The sequence below is a fragment of the Protopterus annectens genome, chromosome 9.part0 (genome assembly GCF_019279795.1).
Source record: "Protopterus annectens isolate FY-2018-M chromosome 9.part0, PAN1.0, whole genome shotgun sequence".
Lineage (NCBI taxonomy): Eukaryota > Metazoa > Chordata > Ceratodontiformes > Protopteridae > Protopterus > Protopterus annectens.
Window position 1 is genome coordinate 1,145,245,974 of NC_056743.1, and position 25,351 is coordinate 1,145,271,324.

Consider the following 25,351-nt stretch of genomic DNA (forward strand, 5'->3'; position numbering starts at 1 on the left):
GCATCTTTGTTATGTTCCACAGGATCTTCATAGATACTTCTCCAAAATGTATCTAGTTCTTCTTTTTTTGGTGGTCTTTCAATTCCTTTTACCTTATTTACAAATTCTCTGTAAAACTTTTTTGGATCATCAATAAATTGCTTATTTTGTACTTTTCCTTTAGATTTATCTTTTGCATCTTCTAAGCCTTTCTACCTGTGCTGAAATTTTTAGTTTATTTGCGATAGTGCATGATAGATCCTGGTTTGCTCTAATACTGTGCATTGCTTTAATCACATCTATCTTTCTTAGTATTTTTGTTGATCTATTCCCTCTTCTATAATCTTCTAACAGTGACACTTCTTGTCTTAATTGCTTTATAGTTTTCTCTATTCGATATTTCCATGATGGTATTTGATTTCTCCCCTTCCTTTCCCTCACTACCCTGTGATCTTGTGATAGAACTTTATCACTTATTAATTTAGCAGCACAGTAGCATATCCTGTTTACTTCTGTTATATCACATGGATCTCTATAATTACTGCATTCATTTATTTCATCAAACGTCTTACTTTTTAGTTTTTTATTGGCTTTCTGCAGTCTATTTCTCTCATTGATCTTAATATATCTATCCATGTCCATTAAGTCATGCAACTCTTCTCTTAGCTCATTTTCTTCCAAACTGAGGGCACATCCCTTGTTTTCCATTTCCTGTGGGCATTCTATAGAAAGTTCTATAGCATCATCCTGTGGCACATTCTCTTCAAATTTATCCTGTGTCATATGTTGCTCTGTCATATAGGAACTCACATGCCTATCACTCGTCAACATTGACTGCATCAGAGTTTCTACAGGAAGATGCTATAGAACTTTCTATGGAATGCCCACAGGAAGTTCTATAGTATCTTCCTGTGACACATTCTCTTCAATTTTATCCTGTGTCATCTGTTGCTCGGTCATATGCGAACTCACTGGCCTATCACTCCTCAACATTGACTGCATCCCAGTTTCCAGTTTCCTGTTCCTTTCCTTGCTGTCTAGCTTCAAGTCAACATTTATACTGGTTTCCTGTGGAAAGCTCCAAAATATCTTTATATCACATCTATCTTTCTTAGTATTTTTGTTGATCTATTCCCTCTTCTATAGTCTTCTAACAGTGACACTTCTTGTCTTAGCTGCTTTATAGTTTTCTCTATTCGGTGTTTCCATGATGGTATTTGATTTGATTTCTCCCCTTCCTTTCCCTCGCTACCCTGTGATCTTGTGATAGAACTTTATCAGTTATTAATATAGCAGCACAGTAGTATATCCTGTTTACTTCTGTTATATCACATGGATCTCTATGAACAGTCCTAATTACTGTGTTCATTTGTTTTATCAGACTTCTGACTTTTTGGGTTTTATTAACCTTCTGTAGTCTATTTCTTTCATTGACCTTGTTATATCTGTATATGTTTATTAAATCAAGCAACTCTTCTCTTAGCTCATTTTCTTCCCTACTGAGGGTACATCCCTTGTTTTCCATTTCCTGTGGGGATTATATAGAAAGTTCTGTACCATCTTCCTGTGATGCATTCAATTCAGTTTCATCCTGTAGCATCTGTTGGTCTGTCATATAGAGACTCACTGGCCTAACACTCCTCAACATTGACTGCATCAGAGTTGCCACAGTTTCCTATTCCTTCCCTTGCTGCCCAGCTTCAAGAGAATGTTTATACTGTTTTTTTGTGGAAGGCTCCAAATTATCTTCATATGGCACCTGGACAACTGCTTCCTGTTCCACTGATTTTCCCTTTATTTGACAATCCATTACTCTATCCTGCTGTGGTCCTTTCTGAATTAGATTTTCTACACTGAATCCTTCACTTTGCAGGTACTCCTTGACTTCTGTAAGGGCTGTTTGGTGTATGCAGAGGGATTTAGGGATATAGAAAAGAGAGCCCCTGGAAAATTAACATTAGCAGATAATTACTTGTAATGGCAGAAATATGTACTATAGTCCAGTCCCTAGAAATGTACACCACCACAGAGGATTACTATCAGGTTTTCAGTCATAAGCAAGTTATTATGTCTTTAAAAAATGGATTCAAGAAATTCACATGGAGAGCAAATGTCAATAAGTGAACTTTGTGAGGTAATTTCTAAGAAAGATAACAAATGGTTATGAATGAAGACCTGTTCTTTTTAAAAGAAAAGTATAGCAGACAACACAAACAGCCTATTTTTATTTAATTTATTTATTTATTTTAAATGTGTGTGCCAGGGTAGGTCACTAATTCATGTGAAACCATTTCAGGCTCAGACCAAGAGATTCCCCACAGCAGATTTAACTGTACTTAATTTAGTAAAGCAATGAGTAGTATACATTGAGTAGAAAAGTAAAAAATAAAAAGAGCAAAAAAGTCAAAAATAAAAAATGAGTAAATGAATAAACAGACATGCAGTGTAACAGTCAGGCTTACAGGTTGTTGATTTAGGAATAGAATCTGCTGGAATAGACATGTATCATTAACTTAATTAAAGAATAGAGATAAGACTGTTGGAAACTTACTTTACTATGGGCATTCAGATATTATTAAAATGGGCAGGGAAAGGAAGGAAAAAACAGGAAAAATGATATGTGGAATTTTTATTGTAGTTAATTCATATTATTTACAGGGCAATATCAGATGGGGGATGACTTATCATATATTGATGCATTTAAAGCTTTTAGAACTAGATGAATTGAGAGGGAAAGATATGCCATCAGGAAGGAAGACTTTAGCCTGGACTTAGTTTCAGAGTTGTTTGGAAGTAGAAGATAGTCTGTCTGGAATTTAAGTTTTTTTGAGTGAATGCCATAATCAGGGGTTTAGTACAGAAAAAAACTATGATCGCTGTAGTAGACCTTACTTAGTGGGATACAAAGGGGTCGGGCAATATTTGAAAGGGATCATAGGCTGTTATTTAATTGACTGTAAAATAGCATCTTTGCGGTATAAAAGAAGTTATGGACTTATACAGGGCCACATAACTAGTTAGGTTCATAGGTTCATAGGTGTGTACTAGGCTAATGGCCCTGGAGCCTTTACAAGCCTAGTCCATAGGATTACCTTGGCATTGTGTCACCCGACCTTAGTTTCTAGGGCTATGTCGAGTACAGCCACTGGCGTGATCCCTGGGGTTAATTTTCTATTTTCCATCCACTCATCATGATTTCTCTTGAAGACGGCAGGTGAGGTGCTCTGTTTGACATGTATGGGAATCTATTCCATAGCATGGGCAGTCTCTGGGTTATGAACCTGTCCCTCCAGCACATTCTGTTGATTGTGGTAATGAGGTTGAGGTCTCTGGAGCATGTGGTGAGGAGGGATTGGGATTTATTTAGGTGCAGCATTTCTAACAGAGCTGGGTCAGACATGGCTTTGTAAGTCAAACAGAGATCGCCTCTAAGTAGGTGATATGAGACAGAGAATAGCTGGAGTTTTTTGAGTCTGTCCATATAGGACAAGTGTTTAAGGCCTAGAATCCTCTTTGTGAGGTACTTTTGTGGCATCTCCAGTTGTTGCAGGTGTCTAGTGAGGTACATGCCAAATGGGGCATTGTACTCCATTATTGGCTTAATGAGGGAAGAGTAGAGGGAGACAATGACCTCTTTCTTCCTGGATGCAAAACCCTTAGTAATGAGATGTGCCACATAGAAAGACTTTCTGACCACAGTGGCAGTGTTATGGTCAAAAGAGAGGTTGCTGTCAACCTGTGTTCCCAGATCTCTTATAATGCCTTATGTGTTCAGTGGACTACCACTGATGTGGTAATTCATGGGAACTGGGTTTTTCCTAAAGGGGATGACGACACTTTTTTTGGCATTGAGCTTAAGGCCATGGTTCTGACACCAGTTGTTGGTCTCAGTGAGGCCTTTCTGTAGGATGTCAACATCACTTGGGGAGTTAATAATGGCTCCCAACTTGCAATCATCTGCAAACTTTATCAGCTAGAGTCCCTTTGTGTTGGCCTGGACTTCTGAGAAGTAGATACTAAACAGGAGAGGACCCAGGACTGATCCCTGTGGGACTCCACTCATGACTGGTTGGCATTCTGACTTGGAGTCAGCTACTTTCACACTGTGGGTTCTATCTGTGAGCCAGTTTGCAACCCACCTAGTGATATAGGGGTTGATGCCTAGCTTAGTGAGTTTTTCTATGATTCCTTATTGGGGAATGGTATCAAAGGTCTTGGCCAGATCAAGGTAGGCTATATGAACCACCTTGCCTTAGTCCACAGCTCTGGTGACTGACTCAAAAAAGTCAAACAGGTTAGCATGTTTTTTGGGTGATAACTGGTGCATTTTGGTTCTGGCTTCCATTTGTATGGCAGCATAAGCAGTTGCATTACCGCTTTTAGTTGTATTACAGCTTTTAAAGCTGTCAGTTTACTCCACAGACAGTTCCATGGAGAATGCAATGTGTTCAGTAGTGTAAGATTAATTTAATTGTTACTTCTGGATTTTGCTTAACACTTTGCGACTTGTTTCAATGTGCTATAACAAGCTTATTAAAATTATATTTTATATATACAAACCTCATTATAACAATGTTATTTTTCTCTTGATTTTGAAATAAATACAATGGGTATTAAAATGATGGCTATAAAAGAATGGAATCCTAGAAAGATGCCCTAAATGCCATAATTTTAGGAGATAGGATAAATCAGATGAAGGGATTCAATATATAAGCAGTTCATTATATTAGTTTGTGTGCAGAATTGAACTTTTAAATACTATATAACTTTGATTTTATTGAATTTTTCATTAAGCTTTTAGTAATAATTTTAGCAACATTAATATTATTTTAATGTTATTATTTTCTGTGTTTTACGTAAAAATCTACTGCTAATCATTAGCGGACCGGAGTTCCACTGTGGCGACCCCTAACCTGGAAAAGCCGAAAGATACAACAACATTTTCTGTGTTTTACTCCAAAAACAGATAAACAATTTGAAGTCTGTATTACTTTATAATTAATGTCGAGTGAACAGACAAATGGAGATAATTGGTACTCGTCATAATGCTCTAGCTAAACTGGCAGTAAGAAGACAACACTCATCATCATTTTCTCTGTCCCCTACGTACTCATTTCTGCTGGTAGCCTTAAAGCAGAGTTTCCATCATGTCACAAATATTCTTAAAGTAGTTTTATAATCCAACCACTGTAGAGCAATTTACTTATACAGTTCCATCCAGAGCATGCAATTGACAAACAGGGGAAAGAGAAGTAGATTGTCGGGTATTTTTTCTGCATCACACACACACACACACACACACACACACACACACACACACACACACACACACACACACACACACACACACACACACACACACACACACACACACATACCTATGAACAATTCAGAAGTCAACAATCCTGTAACACTTTAGTGGAGTGTGGGAGGAAATGGAAGCACCCAAATAAAAGCATACAAAAACAGGAAGGACATGCAAATTCCACACAGAAGGCACCCCATCATATTCATTGTGTTGTTATGCTGTCCACAAAGCATATCATAAAACAAACAGTAACTAAAATAAACACCAGTTATAGCTATAATTCATGCATACACTTTTTTTCCAGTCTCTATTGCTGTTGAAACCAAAACTGTGTAGATCTACTGTGCTGCTATTGTTAGTTCCACATTTTAGTTCCAATGGTGTTTGACATGAAGAAGTAACATGGAGTGTAAATTAAAAACTTTGCACTATGGATGGTAAATAAGTGTTAAGAAAATGAGAGTAATTCAGATCTGAGTTATAGCTCAGTAAAGGCTACTAATGATGCACAATATATGCACAATATACTGAGACATGGTAAGTGACTCAGAGAGTTTAAATGGTGCTCTCACCAATTTTAATTAGTGGTCAGTATGCTTCACTAAGCTGCAACCCTCCATTGCTCATATGCAGTTCCCCTCATTACATAATATTGCAATGATATCGGACTTGGAATATAGGCAACTCACTTTCTTAGCTTATCACTGAGCAAGTTGTTTTAATGTAGAAAAAATAAACAGATGCTGGACCCTGCCATGCAGTCTACTTGTTGGTCAATTTCAGCTGCACACTGCTGTAATTAACCTCTGTAGATAAGAGCAAGGTTTCTGGGTCACAAACTTAACAAGCAGGCTGCTATTTTAGAATCATCTGTAGAATGCTAGCTTAACTAAATTCTAAAATGCTAAGTCAGACATAAAAGAAAAATCTAAGATCAATAAAAAAAATTCAAGGTGATGTAATTATGTGTTCAAATATACTCATATGGTTTGTAACTGAAATTAAATCTTTGCCTGTGTCACTTTTCACAGGGGAGTTGTGTTGTTTTATGAAACCTGTTCAACCAGTTCCGGAGCTTGTATACTTCACAAGTGCAATTTAACTTCTGTTCCTGTAAATATGGTGCATCATTTCTTTTTCTGAATTCTAGGGGTATCCAAGAAAAGGCATGGCAATGTGCGGTTTATGAGAAATAAGTCATACATCGCCACAGTAGTCAGGAAGTGCTTCTACATGGCACACCTCATCATAAAAGGGTTCTCATCTAGGAAAAAAGAGGTCATTGTTCCCCTCTACTCGACACTCATTAGACCCATTATAGAGTACAACGCCCCTTTGGAATGTACCTCACAAGACATCTGCAGCAGCTGGAAAGGCCACAGAAGTACCTCACAAAGAGGATTACTGGCCTCAAACAAATGCCCTACACTGACCGTCTCAAAAAATGTCAGCTTTACTCTGTAGCATATTACCTACTCCAAGGTGATCTCTGCCTAACATATAAAGCTATGTTAAACCCAGAGCTGTTGGACATGCTACACCTAAAGAAATCCTAATCCCTCCGAGCTACACAATCTGGGGACCTAAACCTTGTCACCATAATAAACAGGACATGCTGGAGGGATAGATTCCTGTCCCAGAGACTTCCCATACTCTGGAACAGGCTACCCATTTATGTCAAGCAAAGTTCTTCATTAGCACTCTTCAAGAAAAATCTTGATGAGTGGATGGGAAATAGGAAATACACCCCAAGGATTACTTCTGTGTCTCTGCTCAACAGTGGTACAGGAAAATAACTTTCTTGAGTGGCGTAAGCCAGGGAACCTTGTTGGCTAGGCTTACGTAGGCCCTTGGGCCGATAGCCTAGTATCTACCTATGAACCTATGAACCTATGAACAATACCTGTTTTACTAGATGCCTGGTGGATTAAAAGTTGTAGCAAAAATAAAAGTATTTGCTTACCAAACAAATGTTGTTATGCTTGTCAACAGAGACAGTCAGGGATCCAGTAATAATAAACTGTAAAGGAAAAAAAAATGTTAGATATGAGAATGAGATTTTTTCCTTCATGTTCTTTTTTATTATCCTTCCATAGAATGTTGCCAAGATTTTTTCCCACTTTTTAAATATCTGTTTCCCAACTGTTCTCCATCCTCCCCAGCCTAGTAGTATAGAAGCTTCATAAAAATCCATTGAAATACAACACTGACTTCACCTTGAATCAGTTCAACAGAATACCTTCTCTAAGCAAAAACACTATATACAGTTTCACTGCAAAAATATAAATAAATAAATAAACAAAACATTGGTTGGTATTCATAGTCTGAGGCTTTGCATTTTCATAGCGGTAATCAGTAAAGAATGGTGTTATGTTTATATGCAAATCACCAACTTTCAGGATGAATATACATAAATGGGGAGGACTTCTGTATCGCAAACTTGCAATATGCTTAAGGCATAAGCAATATGGAGATGCAAGGGGAAGGGAAAAGGTTTCATTTGGTGTCAGGGAAGTACTTGTGCATATATGGGCAGACTACTGAAGGGGGTCATTGGGAAAAATGTTTCATTTTGATGTCAAGAACATGCTTGTGCATACATGGACAGACTACTGAAGGAGTCACTGGGAGAAATGTTTCATTTGGTGTCAATGATGTGATTGTGTATACATGGACAGTCTACTGAAGGGGTTCTTGGGGAAAGTGTTTCATTTTTTGTCAGTGAAGTGCTTGTGTACATGGGTAGAATACTGAAGAGGTTGTTGGGGAAAATGTTTCACTTGGTGTCAGAGATGTGCATATGCATACTTTAATATAGTACTGAAGGGATCTGTGGGGAAATGCTTCTGGACATATTACTGAAGGGATCAGTAGATGAAGTGTTTTATTTGGGTGCTTGTGCATAATTGGGCATAGTGTTGAAGGGACAGGTGGGGAAGTGTTTCATTTTGGTGCTTCTGCACATCTGAACATATTGCTGAAGGGATCAGTGGATAAAGTGTTTAATTTTAGTTCTTGCGCATACTTGGACATACTGCTGAAGTGATTAACGGGAAATATTTCATTTGGTGTCTGTGCATATTTGAGCATATTGCTAAACAGATCAGTGGGAGAAATGTTTCATTTTAGTTCTTCTGCATACTTGGACTAACTATTGAAAGAATGGCTGGGGCAAGTTCATGGATTGCAACTCAGATATGAAAGGTGAAGCACTGCATTTAACAAGGGATGTGCATACTGCATGGATACTGGGCTGTTAATTGCAGGAATAGCTCATTTGCATGCTCTGCTTTACAAAATTTCTCATTTGCATCTCATTATACTTAAGGCAATTCACATCAGAGTAAATGACCTCTATAAATCTTGCCTTTGCTATGCTCATTCATAAACATCAGGGATACCTCTACTGTATTTACACAAATGACTAGGAATATCAGCTATTGTTTCTCATGAAATAATACCTTTGTTTGCCAAACACCAATGCCAAACTGATCTGTATATATTGCACTAGCCTGTTCTATGTCAAAATCAAAAGTGCCCTTTCAAATTCTATAGTTTAGATGTTAACTCTACATTTGTGATCACAAGCAAAATAGCTTTGCCTTATTATGTTCTATATACTTTTCATGTATGCCTGGGCATGCAGCCCATAGCAGTGTTTATCCCATATTAGTACAGGGTAAAGTTCTGCTACTGACAGCACAAGATACACAAACCATACACATATGATGCCAACACTGCATGAATGCTGGTAATGATCTGTGGTACAGGTAGCTCTTCATTATGGTTTGAAATCATAGGCATCAGTATTACCATGCACACATGCCTACACATTCAGCACACATGCTGCTGTGCTGTGTGCCAGTGCTGCTATCACCGCTATAAGTAAAGCACAGCATGTATGTACACTATTCAAAATAGAACTACTTTCAAATTTAATATTTTCCGATGACAGTCATTCAAAATGCTTTAATATTTTAATTAGCTATGTATTTTCTCTTCTGTTGTTTTCATTTTTAAATATTTCAATATTGACTATAAAAGTTTTTCACCAAATTTTAAAGTAAAAATACTTTTTTGCAGCATATGTTTCTTTCAACAACCCAAACACTTGCAGTAGACAAATCAGTTAAAATCAGCAAAATCCTCACTTTGGCAATTAAAAGAAAGGTTACCAGAATTAGCAATGAATATGCCAAGAATTTCTAATTTAGTAAAATGGGACACAATAGTATAAAACAAAAAACAAAACCACTCTTAATAAATCAGATATAAAAATCAAAATTTCCATTAAAGGAAATAAATCTATCATTGAGCCAAGCAACATAAGGAGCAGTTATACCACCACCACAGCAAAGTAGACAGAATGTAGAAGTGTACAAACTGGATATAAATGAAAATGAATCTGCTCAACACTACAACAGAGAAAAGGGATATAGTCAGAATGAAGGAATTACAGTTAATAAATCAAGTAATCATTAACAAAACTAAACCATGCTAGGAAGGAGATAGGCTCTCACTAAAAAAGTACAGTGGAATGCATATTAACACACACATAATCAAATCAAAATTAAATACTTGCAGAAATGAATTAAACAATCAGTAACAGCGAAATAACCACACTACTACATACAAAACTAATGCAAAAAAAGTAAAAAACAACTACAAAAAGATCACAGTTAGCAGAAAAAGAAAATATAAAAACAGATTAACAAAACAGTCATCAAAAATAGATGCAGAGGCCGTTTCTAAGTATAATAATGCCCATTGTGTTTATCATTATATTGAAATGACTTGATTATTTAGGGATGGGAAAACACTCTGATATGCTGTTAGACTTCACAACACTTCTGGGTGATCCATTGTTTCCTTTTAATGCCAAGCATGCTGGACATTATTTCTTATTTACATTCTCGCCTTTTGTGCACAATATTCACTGTCTGCCTGTTTCCCTTCCAAATATGTTGAGTAGTTGTCCTAATAGTTTATCTATGGGCCCCCACTAAACAACACATTCTGTTCTTTATGCACTGATTGTATAAATCTTTAGAAAGAATCAGCTTTCGCAACACTACTCATATCTTTGGATCTTAGCTATCATTCAAGCACATAAAGCTAAGCCTCGACTTTTCTGCATTTTGGATAGAAGTACACATTAATTCAATCCATAAAGAACTGACTGAGCAACTTTAATTATATCACCAACAAAATTAAAATGGTTAAGATTTGTTTGTGGCACTAAAATGCAGTTTACAAGCTACAGTGCTAGCACCTTATCTCTTATACTATATTTTACTTTTGTCTTTAACTCTTCAGCTATTACAACCTACTGCAAATCAAAGGACCATGAGGAAAAAAGGCCCATTCTCAACCGTAGTTATTAAATCTCTAAGAAATATCAATTTACAGTGTGGTACAAAATTTGTCTCCTTATTGAAATGTTTGCACTCAAAATGCTAACTGCTAACACATCAAAAAAAAAAAAAACCCAAAAGATAGGGAATACAGGTTCTCTTTAAAACTTCTTTTTGGGGGGAGTCAGGCACCCCCATGTGGGGGCAATGCTCCACACCCTAAAATTTATATATACCAACTACAACATCACCATGCCTCTGAGTAAAGGGAATATTTTTAGAAATGGAATATCGGACTTAGTATATGTAAGTCTGATCTTTCAACCACTCATTCCCCATATTTCAGGACTCACTCTAGCAGGACCCAACATTTCAAATGGTTACTATAAAACTTGTATAACCTCCCATATTTAAAATACAATGTATGTCTAAAAATCAGATATTATTTGATATAGTAGTTAGCAAAATAGTTCAGTAGTAGAGCTTCATTCATCGTGACTAGTTCACTCAGCTGGCCTAAAAGGTTATTGGTAAGACTTCAGATTCAAAACTCTTTAATACCACTTTTAGCATTTTAGAAGCTTCCATGGCATTTACAGTATAACAGTGGATTTAGCATATAAATGTAAGGGATTTTCTAAAAAAAGAGATTCAGCATCCAAATATGCTTGTGTACAGTACTGACTTATCTCATTTCCCTATAGGAGACTGCATGACAGACAACATTTATGTAAGGTAAAATGATATAGGCAATTAATGAATCACACTGCCAATGCAGGTGTCAGTTAATGAGATACTGGTTGTGCATTAAAAAGGAGCCCTTTTTATCATAAAAAGTAAGTCACGGGATGAACACATACATACGTTTTTGTCAACACATTTAGAAGCAGCATTTGAAAAAGGCTACAGCCCTCGCCCATGTTGCAAAATGGAAATGCAATAACATATGCCTAGAACTCAGAAGTGCTTTTCCCTAAGAAAAGTACTTTTGAACAGAAGCATATGTTAGTGAAAGAGCAGCCAAAGCTTCTATTAATGTACTTGCATGGTCTAGATACATTTCTCAGGCTATCCTATAGTAGCTGTACTACAGCAGACAATAACACTGAGTAACCTAAACAGCAGCATCTGCAAAAGTAAATGCCTTGATAATATAGACAGGGATAACAGTAACTTGCTTGAAGTCATTGGGAATTCAGATAACCATCAGTTCAGTTCCAACTGCAAATAAAGTGCAAACTAATATCTATTTCTAATATAGAGGATATACTTTTCACCTTACAAAGAAAGTAGAAGAGAAGTTAGAAACATCAGAAGAAGATGGGAATAAATGTAATCCCTTTAGATAAAATCTGCAAATCAAATAAGCTCAGGGAACTAAGATTTTTCTAAAATAAGAGTTTCTAATAAAGTAAATACAGATAGAGGGGAGGGAGGAAGACAGAAACTGAAAACTCATAACAAATTATATAAAACTGCAAAGTAGTATGGCAAGGCATTCAGCAAGCTGCAGTTAGTATCAGGTTATCATCAGCCTGAGCTATCACCTGTGAAAAGGAGCATCATCTTTGGGTGTATATTCAGAACTGCCACAAAATATTCAACTGCTGAGCTATTCAATGCAACAACAGGACAGAGGGCTGCTCTCTGATCTGGTGCGCCTCACCTCTATTGAGCACAGATGTACTCTGCTTATACACCTTAACTCAAGTATAGAAGCAAAAACAAAAATGCACTGAGCAAGGCTACAACTTGCATCACATGTGTAGAGTGTAGAGCTAAAGCCATAGCCAGCTTTAGGCGCCAGTGAACCCTGTGGTCACCAGGGCTCCCCTTGTCTTAGGGGGGGCCCTAACCACAATAAGTTATCTTATTTTAATATTTTGTAACATGGCTGTCAAACTAACAAAAGCTAGAACAGCAACATTGTTCACTTAATACACCAGGTGAATAATAACAACTCTTATATTGCCTTTAAAATTCAACAATACTTCTGGTCATAGTGACAGTGTTTTCTTTAATTTTCATTACAGTCAAACCTTAAATGTTCATACAGGAGGTCATTATAGTTTGCGTTTGAGTTGGGGACTGTGTGGTCATCATTTTCTGTACCTTTCTCACAGAACTCAGACATGTACAAAGAAGATTGCTACAGCTTGTGTAGGGGCACTGTACTGTATTTTTTCACTTTCCTCATAATCATACATCTGGCATGTATGTGGGTGGCTGCTTTAAGGGGGTAAGGGTGAGGAGTGAGGAGGCATTTTATATATATATGTACAAGAGCAGTCACTTAAAATACATGACTGTAGCCATTTGAACCTCTGCTTTCCTCCTCATCTAACACCAGAGGATGCACAGGCAATGGCTGTCTTTTGGGAGGGGAGGTTACGGAGGCAGGCAATATTCCAAGATAGGATCCTCTTAACAATTGTCTTGTTAGTTTATCATTTGCTATTATTTTGTCAGCTGTGAATATTAAGCTTTGGGCACAACTTATATTTTCTTCAAAAGAAAAAAAACTGAAATTCTTTTTTTTACTCATGATTTTTGATCAGCTACCATTGAATTAAAAGGTTGGAAAATGCTATTTCTAGAGGATCTATGGCTTCTGGGGGGGGGGTTCTGCCTTAACTGAGCTATTTCCAAAGTGGTTATTACTGTGCTAGTTTGTTTAGTTAGGAAAGGAGTACTGAAATGATGCAAGGAAAACTAAAGTTGAACAGCAACACTGAATTTATTTCCTTTATCATAATTTCTGTTCTAGCCATCACTGGAAGAAAAAGTTGTGTAAAAAGAAAAAATAAAACTTTAAAATGCACTTAAGAGCATATAGAAAGCCATGGTTTCTTGAAAAAGCTAAAGAGTAAGGCAAAATGTGAGAAAAGACAGAAATAAGTTATGTGCATGGTGTGGGAAGCCCAAGATGGGGGTGGGGGGCACACTGGAGAATGTGTGTGTGTGGGGGGGGGTGGCATGAAACAGTAGGCAATGCCTAGGGTATCATTTTACCCAAGTTCAACCCTGTACATTGAGTTGTTGTATTGTATCATTGTTTCAAATAAATGCCAGTAACAGTGAATGTTCCTTTGTGAGATGGGCCTACATAGAGTGGTACACAGGCCTGTGGGAATATAAGGGTATTGTAGATACAGGTCAGTTTGTGTGTACTAGTCCTAAAATGTTGCAGCATGAAATAAGAAGTTGTTTGGAAGGGATGGCAGTGAAAAGGTGATACTTAGACTGGAAGTGCCCAGGGGGGCTCCCCAACCTAACATTTGCGGGGCCTCTAAAATGCTAACACTGGCCCTGGCTAAAGCAAGTGTTTTAGTCATAACAGCAGAAGAAGCAAAACAAAAGCAGTATCTGAATTCACTTCTACACCAGCATTCAGAAATGTTGGCACAGAAATGAATGCCAGAATCCACTACCAACTTACTGGCTCTTGGTGATCTCATCCTCTTGCACCTTGCACTCAGTTTGGCTACCCATGTCACCTCACACTATCTACGCTACAGCCGGGGGATATGACTGGTTGTTTCCTGTTATCAAAGTTTAGAACAGAGGCACACATTAAAGATGGCAACCAGGATATCTGACATGTACAGTAAAGGAAGGATAAAATAATCAATCTAAAGAAATTAAATGTTCAGCAGTATGTAAACCAAGGGTATGTGATGCTGTTATGCAGTCATACATAGTGTGGTAAATGCAGGGATATGCAGCAGACATTAGCACACAAATACAAATAGCATACCTCAGACTAGCAATATGAATAGGCAGTGGACAGATAATTAATGCTGTAAGAACCCATAAAGAAAATTTAAATCTGTCTGCAGTGGTACGCAGCTTTATTGCACTTGCCATACCCTTGATATTTCTTGAATAACTGGAGCAATGAGGGACAGTGGAACAGATAGAAATGCATTACAAAATGGAAACATTACAAGGATAATAAACACATATGCAGCAGTGGTCACGCACCTATGGCACAGTGAACAATAAAATGTTGAAGTACTGCAAATTAAAACAAATCAGCCTTAAATGGCACAGGTAAGGGCAGCAGCACAATAACAAATGCATTTAAAAGAATGCAGCAATCCAAAAAGCAGTAAAGAAATGTGCATTGGCTAGTTTCATAGGTTCATAGGTGTTTACTAGGCAATGACCCCAGGGGCCGTTTTAAGCCTAATCGTGCATCCTAAATCTCTGACATGTTCTGGTACCCTTGACAAGTGTAAGCAAGGGCTTGGGAAATATAACATTTACAAGCAGAGACCTGGGAGATGAACCATTTACAGGCTTCCTGTGTCCATTAGAGACATATATGCCAAATCAGTGATGTATTTCCTTTTACCATCCAATTGTCCAAGTTACAGTAGAATTGGGTTAGGGAGGAACTCTGCTTAACATGGATAAGGCACCTGTTCTAAATAAGGAGTAGTATCTGGGATACATACCTGTGTCTCCAGCAGGACCTATTTATAAAATAGGCAAGGTTTACATCTTTAGAATGGGTAATTCTGGTGCTGTTTGTTTTGCAGATAAGCAGGAAGTCCATTAAAGTAGGGTCTGACAATGCCTTGTAGGGCAGATATAGATCTCCCCTGAACAGTCTGTAGGAAACAGAGTACAGGTACAGGGCCTTGAGGTGGTCTCCTGAGGGCATGTTACTTATGCCTTATATTCTTTTATTGATGGACCTCTGTAGATGTCCCAGTTGTTGGATATACCTGCTTAGGTATATACCAAAGGGTACATTGTACTCAATGATATGTCTGATGAATGCCAAATACAGTAGAATAATGACTTCTTTGGACCTAGATGTCATGCCTTTGTTTATAAGTTGCACAATGTAGAATGATTTCCTTACTACACTAGACACATGGTGGTCAAAGGCTAGATTACTGTCTATGCGTGTCCTCAAGTTCCCAAGTACTAGCTCAGCTCTTAGGGGTGTGTTGTTAATATAATAATTACTAAAGGATACTATTATGCATTTCTTGACATTTAGTTTTAGTTCATGGCTCTGACACCAGTTATTTGTTTGTGTGAACCCTTCTTGAAAAACATTTGTGTTGGTGGGGGATTCAATGACAGCTCCTAATTTACAATCATCTGCAAATTTAGTTAGCTAGAGGCCACTGATATTGGCCTTGACTTCAGAGATGTAAATGCTAAAAAGAAACAGTTCAGACACTGATCCCTGAGGGACCCTAATTATGACAGGCCTTTTTATAGAGGTAGACTCTCCATTTCTAACTTCCCGGTCCTGTTTGTGAGCCAGCTGGCTATCCACTGAGTGGCATAAGGATTTACACCTAACCTCTTGAGTTTGACAACAATGCCCAGTTGAAGTATTGTGTCAAATGCCTTGACCAGGTCCAGGTAGACACTGTGAACAATTTTACCTTCATCCATTGCTTTAGTTTCCTTCTTTAGATAAGAAGTTATTAGTTATGATTTGATAATTTTGCTTACTGAGCAGCTAAAAGAGCTCAAATGAGGCCTGGAGGAAGGAATTTGGGTGTGGATCCAGCTTAGGCACATGTTCAATGGTGTCATCATAGACATATGAGATGATGCCAGTTGATGTCAACTTTAGAAGAGGTAAGGAAGTAATATGGCACTCAGGGTGGTATATTGATACATTTAGGGGGCAATGATATTGGAGTAATCCCAAAGAGGAAATTGCTTACTTTGTTGATTCAGGATTTGTTAGCCTTTTGTCAGTGATTCCCATGAGTGCTGGTGATATGATTGGTGATTGTGCCCAGACTGTTGTGGAAGGTAGCAGCTAAGTTCAAGGCATTGGAGGTTACTAGGAAATTTCTTAATCATCAGGTAGCTAGAGCAAGTGGTTTGTTGGGATTTCTTGTTCTTGAGCATTGGGATTTTGTGGACAGAACCCTGTGTGGTTTCAGAGTGATGGGATTCATCATAGTGATGTTGGGATGGACATTTTTAATGTGTAGATGTCATTGTTTCCACAGAATGTATTGGATAGGTAGAGTGGTTGGCAATTCAAAGAGGGGTGAACAGGCTACAGGGCAGCCTAGTGGGTGGATGAAGAGCCAGTTTAATTGGAAAGGGTAGTGGCCCATCTTTGCTCTCCCCTTTGTGTTTTTGTGCTGTGTTAAGCTGCTTAAAAGTCATGGTTGCAGTTTGCTTGCAGTAGGATGCTGCTACTGTCGGTTGGCGAGTGGTTTAATTTGCTGCTCTGTTAGTAAATATGTTTTGATATGATATCCAAGGAGTGTATTGTGTAGACAAGCTTTTTCCTATGTTACTGAAGTTGGTGATTTGTACTGTTTAACTTATGATGATATTAGTGGTGTTTAATAAAGATGATTGCAAAATAATTTGATGCATTGCTGGTTCCTACTTCCTGGGAGTCTGTGATGTGAGACTAACAATGACCAATCTATAACACTCACTGTTAATTACAATCATTCTGGATGGAAGTGTTGTTTTAAGTGGACTAATCATTCCATTAAATATCTAAGGATTCATCTTTCAAATGTCTTGATATGGTTATCTTAAGGAACTATAAAGAAAATGATACAACAAATGCCTAAATACTTGAGGAATAGTTAGAATTCCTTCTAAGGGGCACTAGATTTAATTAAGTTGATTACAACAGAAAAAAAATGTCTGTCTAGTAATAACTGAATGGCTGCACTTGAATATTAAATATCACAGTAGAAAACAATACGATGAATTCCTCTGATTTCCTGAAGACCCACAATGTGGTGCAATCAGTCTTTACATATAAGTATTTGTTGACACATCACAGAGGAATACTCTGCTTATATTGTTTTACACTACCTATTCTTCTGCCTTCAGAGCTATAGAGGCATTGTTTCTTAATCTCCCTTCTTGTATTTCTTCCTGGGATAGTCCTCTGAAGCTCATTCTTTGATAGAGTTGTGTTTGAGTCTTTCGGTACAATCTGTTTCCTACTTCCCTTCCCCTAAAAGGGAATTTTAAATATTGGTCATATCAACTTAGTCATTTGATAGAGTAATATCATTTGTGCTAGCATCCATTTCCTGAAGGATTTGAAGTCTGAAACTTAAATGTATGTCATTATTTAGTGATTTCAGTCCTCGATGATTTGCCAGAAAACCACAATATTTTTGAGGAACAGACCAAAAATATGAAACAAAAATCTGGATCTGTGTATGCACCAGAGAATTTTCTACCCATTTTCCTCACCAAGCTGAAAATATTTTCTCCTCTGGTGTACTATAGTACACACCTTCTTCAGCAGATAGATACTTATCTTCTGTTAAATATTGCACCAGAACATCACCTGCTTGTTTGCCTCATGAAGATGGAGTATTTTCTTCAGTTGTTTGCAAAAGGAATTCTTCTGTACAAATTAGAGATGTTACACAAAATATAACAAACATGTAGACAGGAATTGTGAAACCCCCCTTACAGGTGTATGGCTTCACATGTTTGTGTCTTGCCCAGATCTTGATTATTTATGCATCTCTATGCAATCTTACCCCCAAGGAATATTACTATCTTTTGCTAAATAATGCATCAACTCAATATGAAAATAGTTTTGCCTGCTTGCTAAATTGATTGATAATGCAACAGTCTCACAATTACAGATTTTCTTTTATTTATATATTATTTATTTGATATTTGTTTACCAGGATAGTCCACCTGGGTCAACAGAACACATTTTCGGTGGAGGCTCAGGGAGAAAAGCTCCATATTAACATACCATTATGTACATATGTATTATACTTTTGATTTGTACAGTAGGTAGGCAATATAGCAATAACCCACGCCTGGGTGTGGGTAATGCTGGATTTACCCACGGTTGGCGTCGCCCTCGGGACCAAACAAAGCCAACCGTGGGTAAATACAGCATTACCCACACCCAGAAGTGGGTTATTGCTATTATACCATGACATTATTTAAGAAAAGAAACTATTACTTTTCTTAAATAATGGCATAGTATAATGCCTGTTTGCTGCCCTTCCGCAGATGTCTGGCATCCGCGGCAGTTCTGATGTACTGCATGCCTGCGCAGTACATCAGAGCTGTGGGCAAAAGCAACGGAGAAAGCAAGATCTCCAATGATTTTTTTTTAGTGTTTCGGAGATGTCCGTTGCTTATTTTAAAACTGTCTCGCTATGTTAAACCCATTTAACATAGCGAAACACTAAAAAAAAGCAACGGAGATCTTGCTTTCTCCGTTGCTTTTTTTTAAAACCTGTCTCGCTATGTTAAATGGGTTTAGCATAGCGAGACAGCTTTAAAATAAGCAACGGAGATCTCCGCTATTTTAAAGCTGTCTCGCCATGTTAAACCCATTTAACATAGCGAGACAGTAGCGAAATCGAGTTATACTAATGGAAAAGTCCGGCGACTGGACCTTTTCCATTAGTATAACTCGATTTACAACGGGCACGCTGGCCAATCAGCGTGCACATTTTGGAATAATAATGGGGGGTCATGGTATAATTAACAATAGGTAGATAGTTTAAAATAACAAGTAGAAACATACATCCAAAACATTATAGCATCATACGCAGAGCAATACAGACAAAACATCTAGGAGTATTCATACATAAAATCTTTTCATTTTCAAAACATTAGAAGATATGTATTATAGATTCCTGCATATGGTGATAAAAGTTATTCTTTAGTCGTTCCTGGTGAATTGAAAACAGAGATACGCAGCTGAGTTTTCATTATATTGTAAGAGAAAGGAGAAGCAAATGAGATTAGCTGAAAAGTTGGCACTACTAAATAAGGAGTTAATAGTTCGTATGAAGCATCATGGCATAAATTAAAACATAACTAATCCACAGATGGGCTCCTGTCTTGTCCATAGCTGATGATATACTATATATACTTTAATAATGCAGTTGAAAAATCTCGGTTTCAATTTCTTAGGGTAGTGTCCTGTTTTGCCTTATCTTTTTACCTGAGCATTGTTTACTTGTTTACTAACATTCACTATAACTATATCAGGCATGCCAAAGTGTTTCTTTTACCTCAGTGTTATGTATCCACCCTGCTGTGATGTTTTATTACATTGTTCTATTTGAATTTAAAAAAAATGAAATTCGTTAAAAGCAGAAAATAATCTGACTACCATTTTATTTTACAAACTGTGCGAATGGTTTACATTTTATTTCAATAAACTGCAGGCAAGCATGGCTATGGTAACAATTACAGAATGAAATCAGACAGCAACAACCATAGAATGTTGTTTTCATTCAGCTATGTATGACTGGGAAAGTAATTAGAGTATGTTTATATCTGTGGAGGGCTGCAGTTTATTACACTAAATCTAAATTAATGCTTGCAACCCCCAGGTCTCAATGAATGCATTACAGTACGGCACATGGTTATTCGAGAAATGACTATTCACCAGAGGTATTGCAAGAAAAGAATAATATAGCCCTAGTAAGTCCAAAATCACAGGTCTCAGTTGAACATTCCCAACAATTTCTGTCACTCACTTACTTTTTATCATTTGCATATATTTATTAGTATGCTCACATGTACAATTCTAGTACTTACCTACACTTATTTTCCCTTTTGATCCCATTTTGTTATGCTAACCTTCTGTTCTTATTTGGTATCTTTTAAGAAATACATTCCTTTTCATCTGTATTAGCCAAGCTTCTCATCAGCAGTTCAGGTTGGGTGACATAGCTTAGCAGCATTTAGATTAAAGGTCATGTTTGGGCAATCCATTTTCAACAAATGGTTCAATTACTCCCTGTTCATTGTTTGCTTCAGTTTGCTCATTAATTCCTTGATTGCCCGTAGTTAAATGTCTATTGGAAAGTTCTGGAGCAGCTATTAACTTCTTTTTGGCTGTTTGTATTAAGCAAGTAACAATGTGCAACAGGATGTATGCTACTGAGGAATAAACCTATCCAGGGGTGTTGTGATGTCAGATACCGCAGGCAGAGGGCCTCACCACCCCTGGAAGGGCATCATTTCCCCAAGTAACAAAGCTTGGAGGGCATTGTTGAGCTTATGATTATACACTTTTTCATAGATAATTACATGTAAAATAGTTTGTCCACCAAATGAATTAAACTCTATAACATCACATACATTCTGTTTCCCTGTCTTGTTTTAGCTCTCATTGTGAACTACTCCTTCCGTATCTTTTTACTTTCCTATCAGCTTTTCATCAGAGTATATGTCCCGACATTTCAGTCTGCCAAGTCCTGCATCTTTACTGAACATTGTACTTCTGTACGGATATAAAATGTTACATTTATAGCTCTTCACTGTTGATTTGCACCTTTTCCCTGCCTTTTCCTGCAAATAATGAACACTTATTCCCCATTTAACTGTCCAACTACATGCTTAGGGACAGCAGAACAAAAAAATAGTGGGTAATTATATATTACATATAGGTGTATAGCTGAAAACAGATCTTCTTATCTCCAAAACAGTGGTAGCTCCATTCTTACTTTCTCTTGCCACAGCAGCAATCCCCATGAATAAGGAGCTGCCAGTAGATTGTAGTTCAGCATTTTTAAAAATCAGCTTTATGTGCATTTCATTGAAGAATTACTGTTATTAAATAGTGCTGTGTTTATCCTGCAAAGTCATTGCACCAATTGTTTTAACCAAGCTGTAAGTAGTACTATTAAACAGGTCCTTTAGACACACACTTTTCCTGTTTTCTATTTTTTTGAATGGTTAAGTTTTTTAAGTGGCTATTTAACACACACACACACACACACACACACACACACACACATGCACTTTTCTTTTTTTATTTGTATTTACTTTTAGTTTTCATTTTACTCTCACCAAACAGCAAAGCACTGTTTAACAAGCATAAAAAATGTCACCTGCTGCTTTTTAAATGTTTAAGCCTCATGACAGCTTAATATGCTGCCTTGAAGTGGCAGATTTGTTTTCAACAGGTATTACCTATACATTAACACCCTGTTTGAGAATCAAACAGAAGACCCAAATGGCAGAAGGCAGCATTAATAAAAACCAGGAGTAAATCCAATAATTCACAAATCCAATAATTCACAAACGGAAGACACAAATTGCTGCCTTCTGCCGTTTGGGTCTTCTGTTTGTGAATTATTGGATTTACTTCTGTTTTTATTATTGCTGCCTTCTGCCGTTGAGTCTTCTATTTGTGAATTATTAGATTTACTCCTGGTTCCATTGGGTTTTGTGTGTTTGACCCTGTTTGAGAATGTTCAATTTTCAATCAGAGTTTAACATACAGTTTGCACATTCTCTTAACAGTCATTAATATGTAGATGCAAGGCTTATTAAAGCTTTGACTTCATTTTGGAATTGTTCTCACTGAGTAGTTCTTTTGTAATAACAAAACAGTTTTAAAACAAGGCTTGTGGCATAGTGTGTTAAATGGCCTGATGAAGTCAACACTGGCAGATGAAATAATTTGCCACTGTCTTTCTTGAACCTTAGTGGCAAGGCAGTTTTAGAAATTTTGAAATGGAAATGTGATTTAAATCATAATACCTTTATGTTTTTTGCATTTTGTGAATGGGATATGTATATCTGTGACACCTGTACAGATCTACTCTTATTAAGCAACCTCTACTTAATTTCTAAGCCCTTGATAGTTTATTGGTTATAATTTACTCAGTAATTATTCATTTGTAATGCACACACCCATGCATTGCTAATTTTACCAAAGCACAGCACTTTCTATCTTCAATAAATGTTGCTTTCTACTTTGTTGATGAAACGCTTATGCCCACCCTGACACTGCACACCTCCTGCATATCCATTGCGACACAAAGGTGCATCTTTGTATCATGGTACTTGATGGAGTCATTGTTTTCCCCTGCAGTTAACTGCTGAGATTAGATAGCAATGATGCACTACTTTCAAGCTGCTTAATGATAAAAAGGATGTTTGCATGCAGCTAAAATAATACAGAAGAAGATGCAAGAGTTACAGGTTCTTAACATATACTTGCACAATTTACTACCTTGCACCATATTTATTTATTGATTTTATACATTCATTTACGATGATATTCTGACTAGGTCAGCAAAAGCAATGTGCTTTTCAGTGAAGGGCTGGGGAGAAAAGTTTTATACATCAGTATGAAAAAGACAAAGTACACAAAAGAAAAAAAATGTTACAATAGTTTTCGTAGTTGAATAGCATAAAGCAGAGTAAGCTTATTAAAAATAGTAACAAAAGCAGGAGATAATCTTACAGATTTATAATTGCATTAATGATTAATCATACTAACATATCCAAAGCAGAGTCACGAAGATCAATTTTAAAAACCATTGTTGCTCGTATGCAGCTGATGACAATGATATATAGACTGTATTTTATATAGCGTATGTCATGGACAGAAGTAGGTTAAAAAAATAAAAAGACAGTTGGATGCACAAGCACAGAATAAAAAAGTGCCCAGTCCTGGTAGGCACACTGGTGGCAAGACCGAAAAAAACAGACATTGTACAATACTCAAGATAAAGAAACTTTCCTACAATGGGGTTAGGCCAGGCTCAGGGGGAGGAAGGACCCATGCTTTAGAAGGAAGCAGCAAAAACTAAAAGGCCAAAAAAAGACTCATAAAAATGAGAGAGTGGTCTACTGAGGATAAGAAAGAAATTGTGTATTATTATTGTGAGAAGCCCAGAATTTCTAGATAGAAAATATACAAAAACATTTAGAAGGAAATAAGAGGAAAGCAAAATAATTGTAAAAGAAAAACTGCAAAAAGCTTCAAATGCAAACTTGACTTCTTTAATACAACAGATTCATGAAAAACATTATATATACCAAGAAACCTTGTGCCAATTGGAAAAAGAAGCAACCGAGGAAGTGCAAAAATATAAAGAGCAAAATCAAGAGATTTTTGAAAGGTATAAAAAAGAAACATGGACATGGAAAAGAAAGAGAGATTTGATATGGTGCAATATTTATGCAAAGTACAAAGCTAAATTAATCAACACACACAAAAAAAAAAACATCTCCAAAGATATGTGAAGAGAAATTCAGGCAGAGGCACACAGATATGTAAAATTTCACAATTCAAAAAATAAGAACACAATAAATGAATGCAGAACAGATTAGTAAATTAGAAGTTAAATAGAAGCTGAAGTTATAGAATTCCTTGCAAAGTGAAGTATTTAGTAAAGAAAATCCAACTCTGGTAACATCACAGCAAGATAGAACAATGAGTTCCCAAATTAAGAAGAAACTGGTGGAATGGGAAGCATCTGATCATTTGTCATATGAAGATAGTGTGGAACCTTCAGTAAGAAACCAGTACAAAAGTTCATTTGGAGATGCTCACCAAGGAAAGGGCATGAAATGGTGGCAACTCTGATGCAATCAATGTTATGGAGTGATAGGCCAGAGAGTTCCCATATGAAACAGCAAAGAATGGCACAGGATGAAGCTGAAGATAATATGCCACAGAAGATGTTCTGGGATTTTCTATTGAATCTCCAAAGGAAATAGGTTCATAGGTTTATAGAAGGTTACTAGGCTAGCGACCCAAGAGCCTTTACAAGCCTAGCCATGTTAATTCCAAATATTTCCATTTGTTCTTTTTGGGTATTTCACAGAACAAATTTATGAACAGAGTGGATCTGTGATCAACACCAGCTACCCTTGTCCATGAGGGGCATGGATACCACCCTAGGGGTGAATTTGCAGTCTCTCATCCAATTATCTAGGTTGCATTTGAATAGGGTCAGTAAGGAGCTCCGTTGAACATGAATAGGAAGTCTATTCCAGAGAAGTGGCAGTCTCTGGCAGACATATCTGTCTCTCCAGCAGGTTCTGTTAATGTCACAGTCTAGGTTGAGATCCCTAGTGTGAGTAACTCTTGTGCTATTTTACTTGCAGATGTGCAGCATTTCCATTAGGGCAAGGTCAGAGATTGCCCTATAGGCCAGGCACATGTCACCTCTTAGCAGCCTATAAGATACAGAGTAAAGTGACAAGCTTTCAGCCTGTCTGTGTAGATCATGATTTGGAGTCCCTGTATTTTCTTAGTGAGAAACCTCTGAGGTCTCCCCAGCTGCTGCAGGTGTCTGGTTAGGTACAAGCAAAAGGGTGCATTATACTCTATTAGTGGTCTGATGAGGGTCAAGTACAGTGGAGTTATAATATTCCTTGACCTGGATGTTATGCCCTTGCTTATGAGGTGCTCTATGTAGAAGGCTTTCCTTACCACTGTGGAAACTTAGTGGTCGAAGTTAAGATTGCTATCAACCTGTGTTCCCAAGTTTCACACCACTGAGTTGGAACACAGGGAAGTGCTGTCAGTATTGTAATTTGTAGGGAATTCTGTTTTGTGAAAGGGAATAATAATGCATTTTTCGCATTTAGTTTTAGACCATGGCTTTGGCACCAATCATTTGTTTGCGTTAGTCCTTCTTGTAATATGTTGACATCACTGGGAGACCCAGTGCTTACTCCCAGTTTGCAATCATCAGCAAACTTACTGAGCCAGAAGCTATTTACTTTGGCATGGACTTCTGAGAAATAGATGCCAAACTGTAAGGAACCCAGCACAGACCCCTGTGGTACTCCATTGGTGATGGGTCTACTGGTGGAGGTGGAGTCACCAATTTTGATAGAGTGTGTTCTGTCAGTGTGCCAATTGGCTACCCATCTAGTAAAGTAAGAGTTAATTCCCATCTGGGAGAGTGTCTCAATAATGCCAGAATGGGGGACTGTGTAAAAA

The 25,351-nt window shown here is 37.3% G+C and overlaps 1 protein-coding gene across 2 annotated transcripts in view; it reads right to left on the reverse strand.

The window, feature by feature from the left end:
• Positions 1-25,351, reverse strand: part of LOC122811878 (membrane-spanning 4-domains subfamily A member 4D-like) — a 323,823-nt gene that overhangs the window by 91,000 nt on the left and 207,472 nt on the right. For both annotated transcript variants that reach the window (XM_044084015.1, XM_044084014.1), the window contains exon 4: positions 7,251-7,307. In XM_044084015.1, the coding sequence (XP_043939950.1) occupies positions 7,251-7,307 (57 nt within the window). The remainder of the gene's footprint in view (positions 1-7,250; positions 7,308-25,351) is intronic.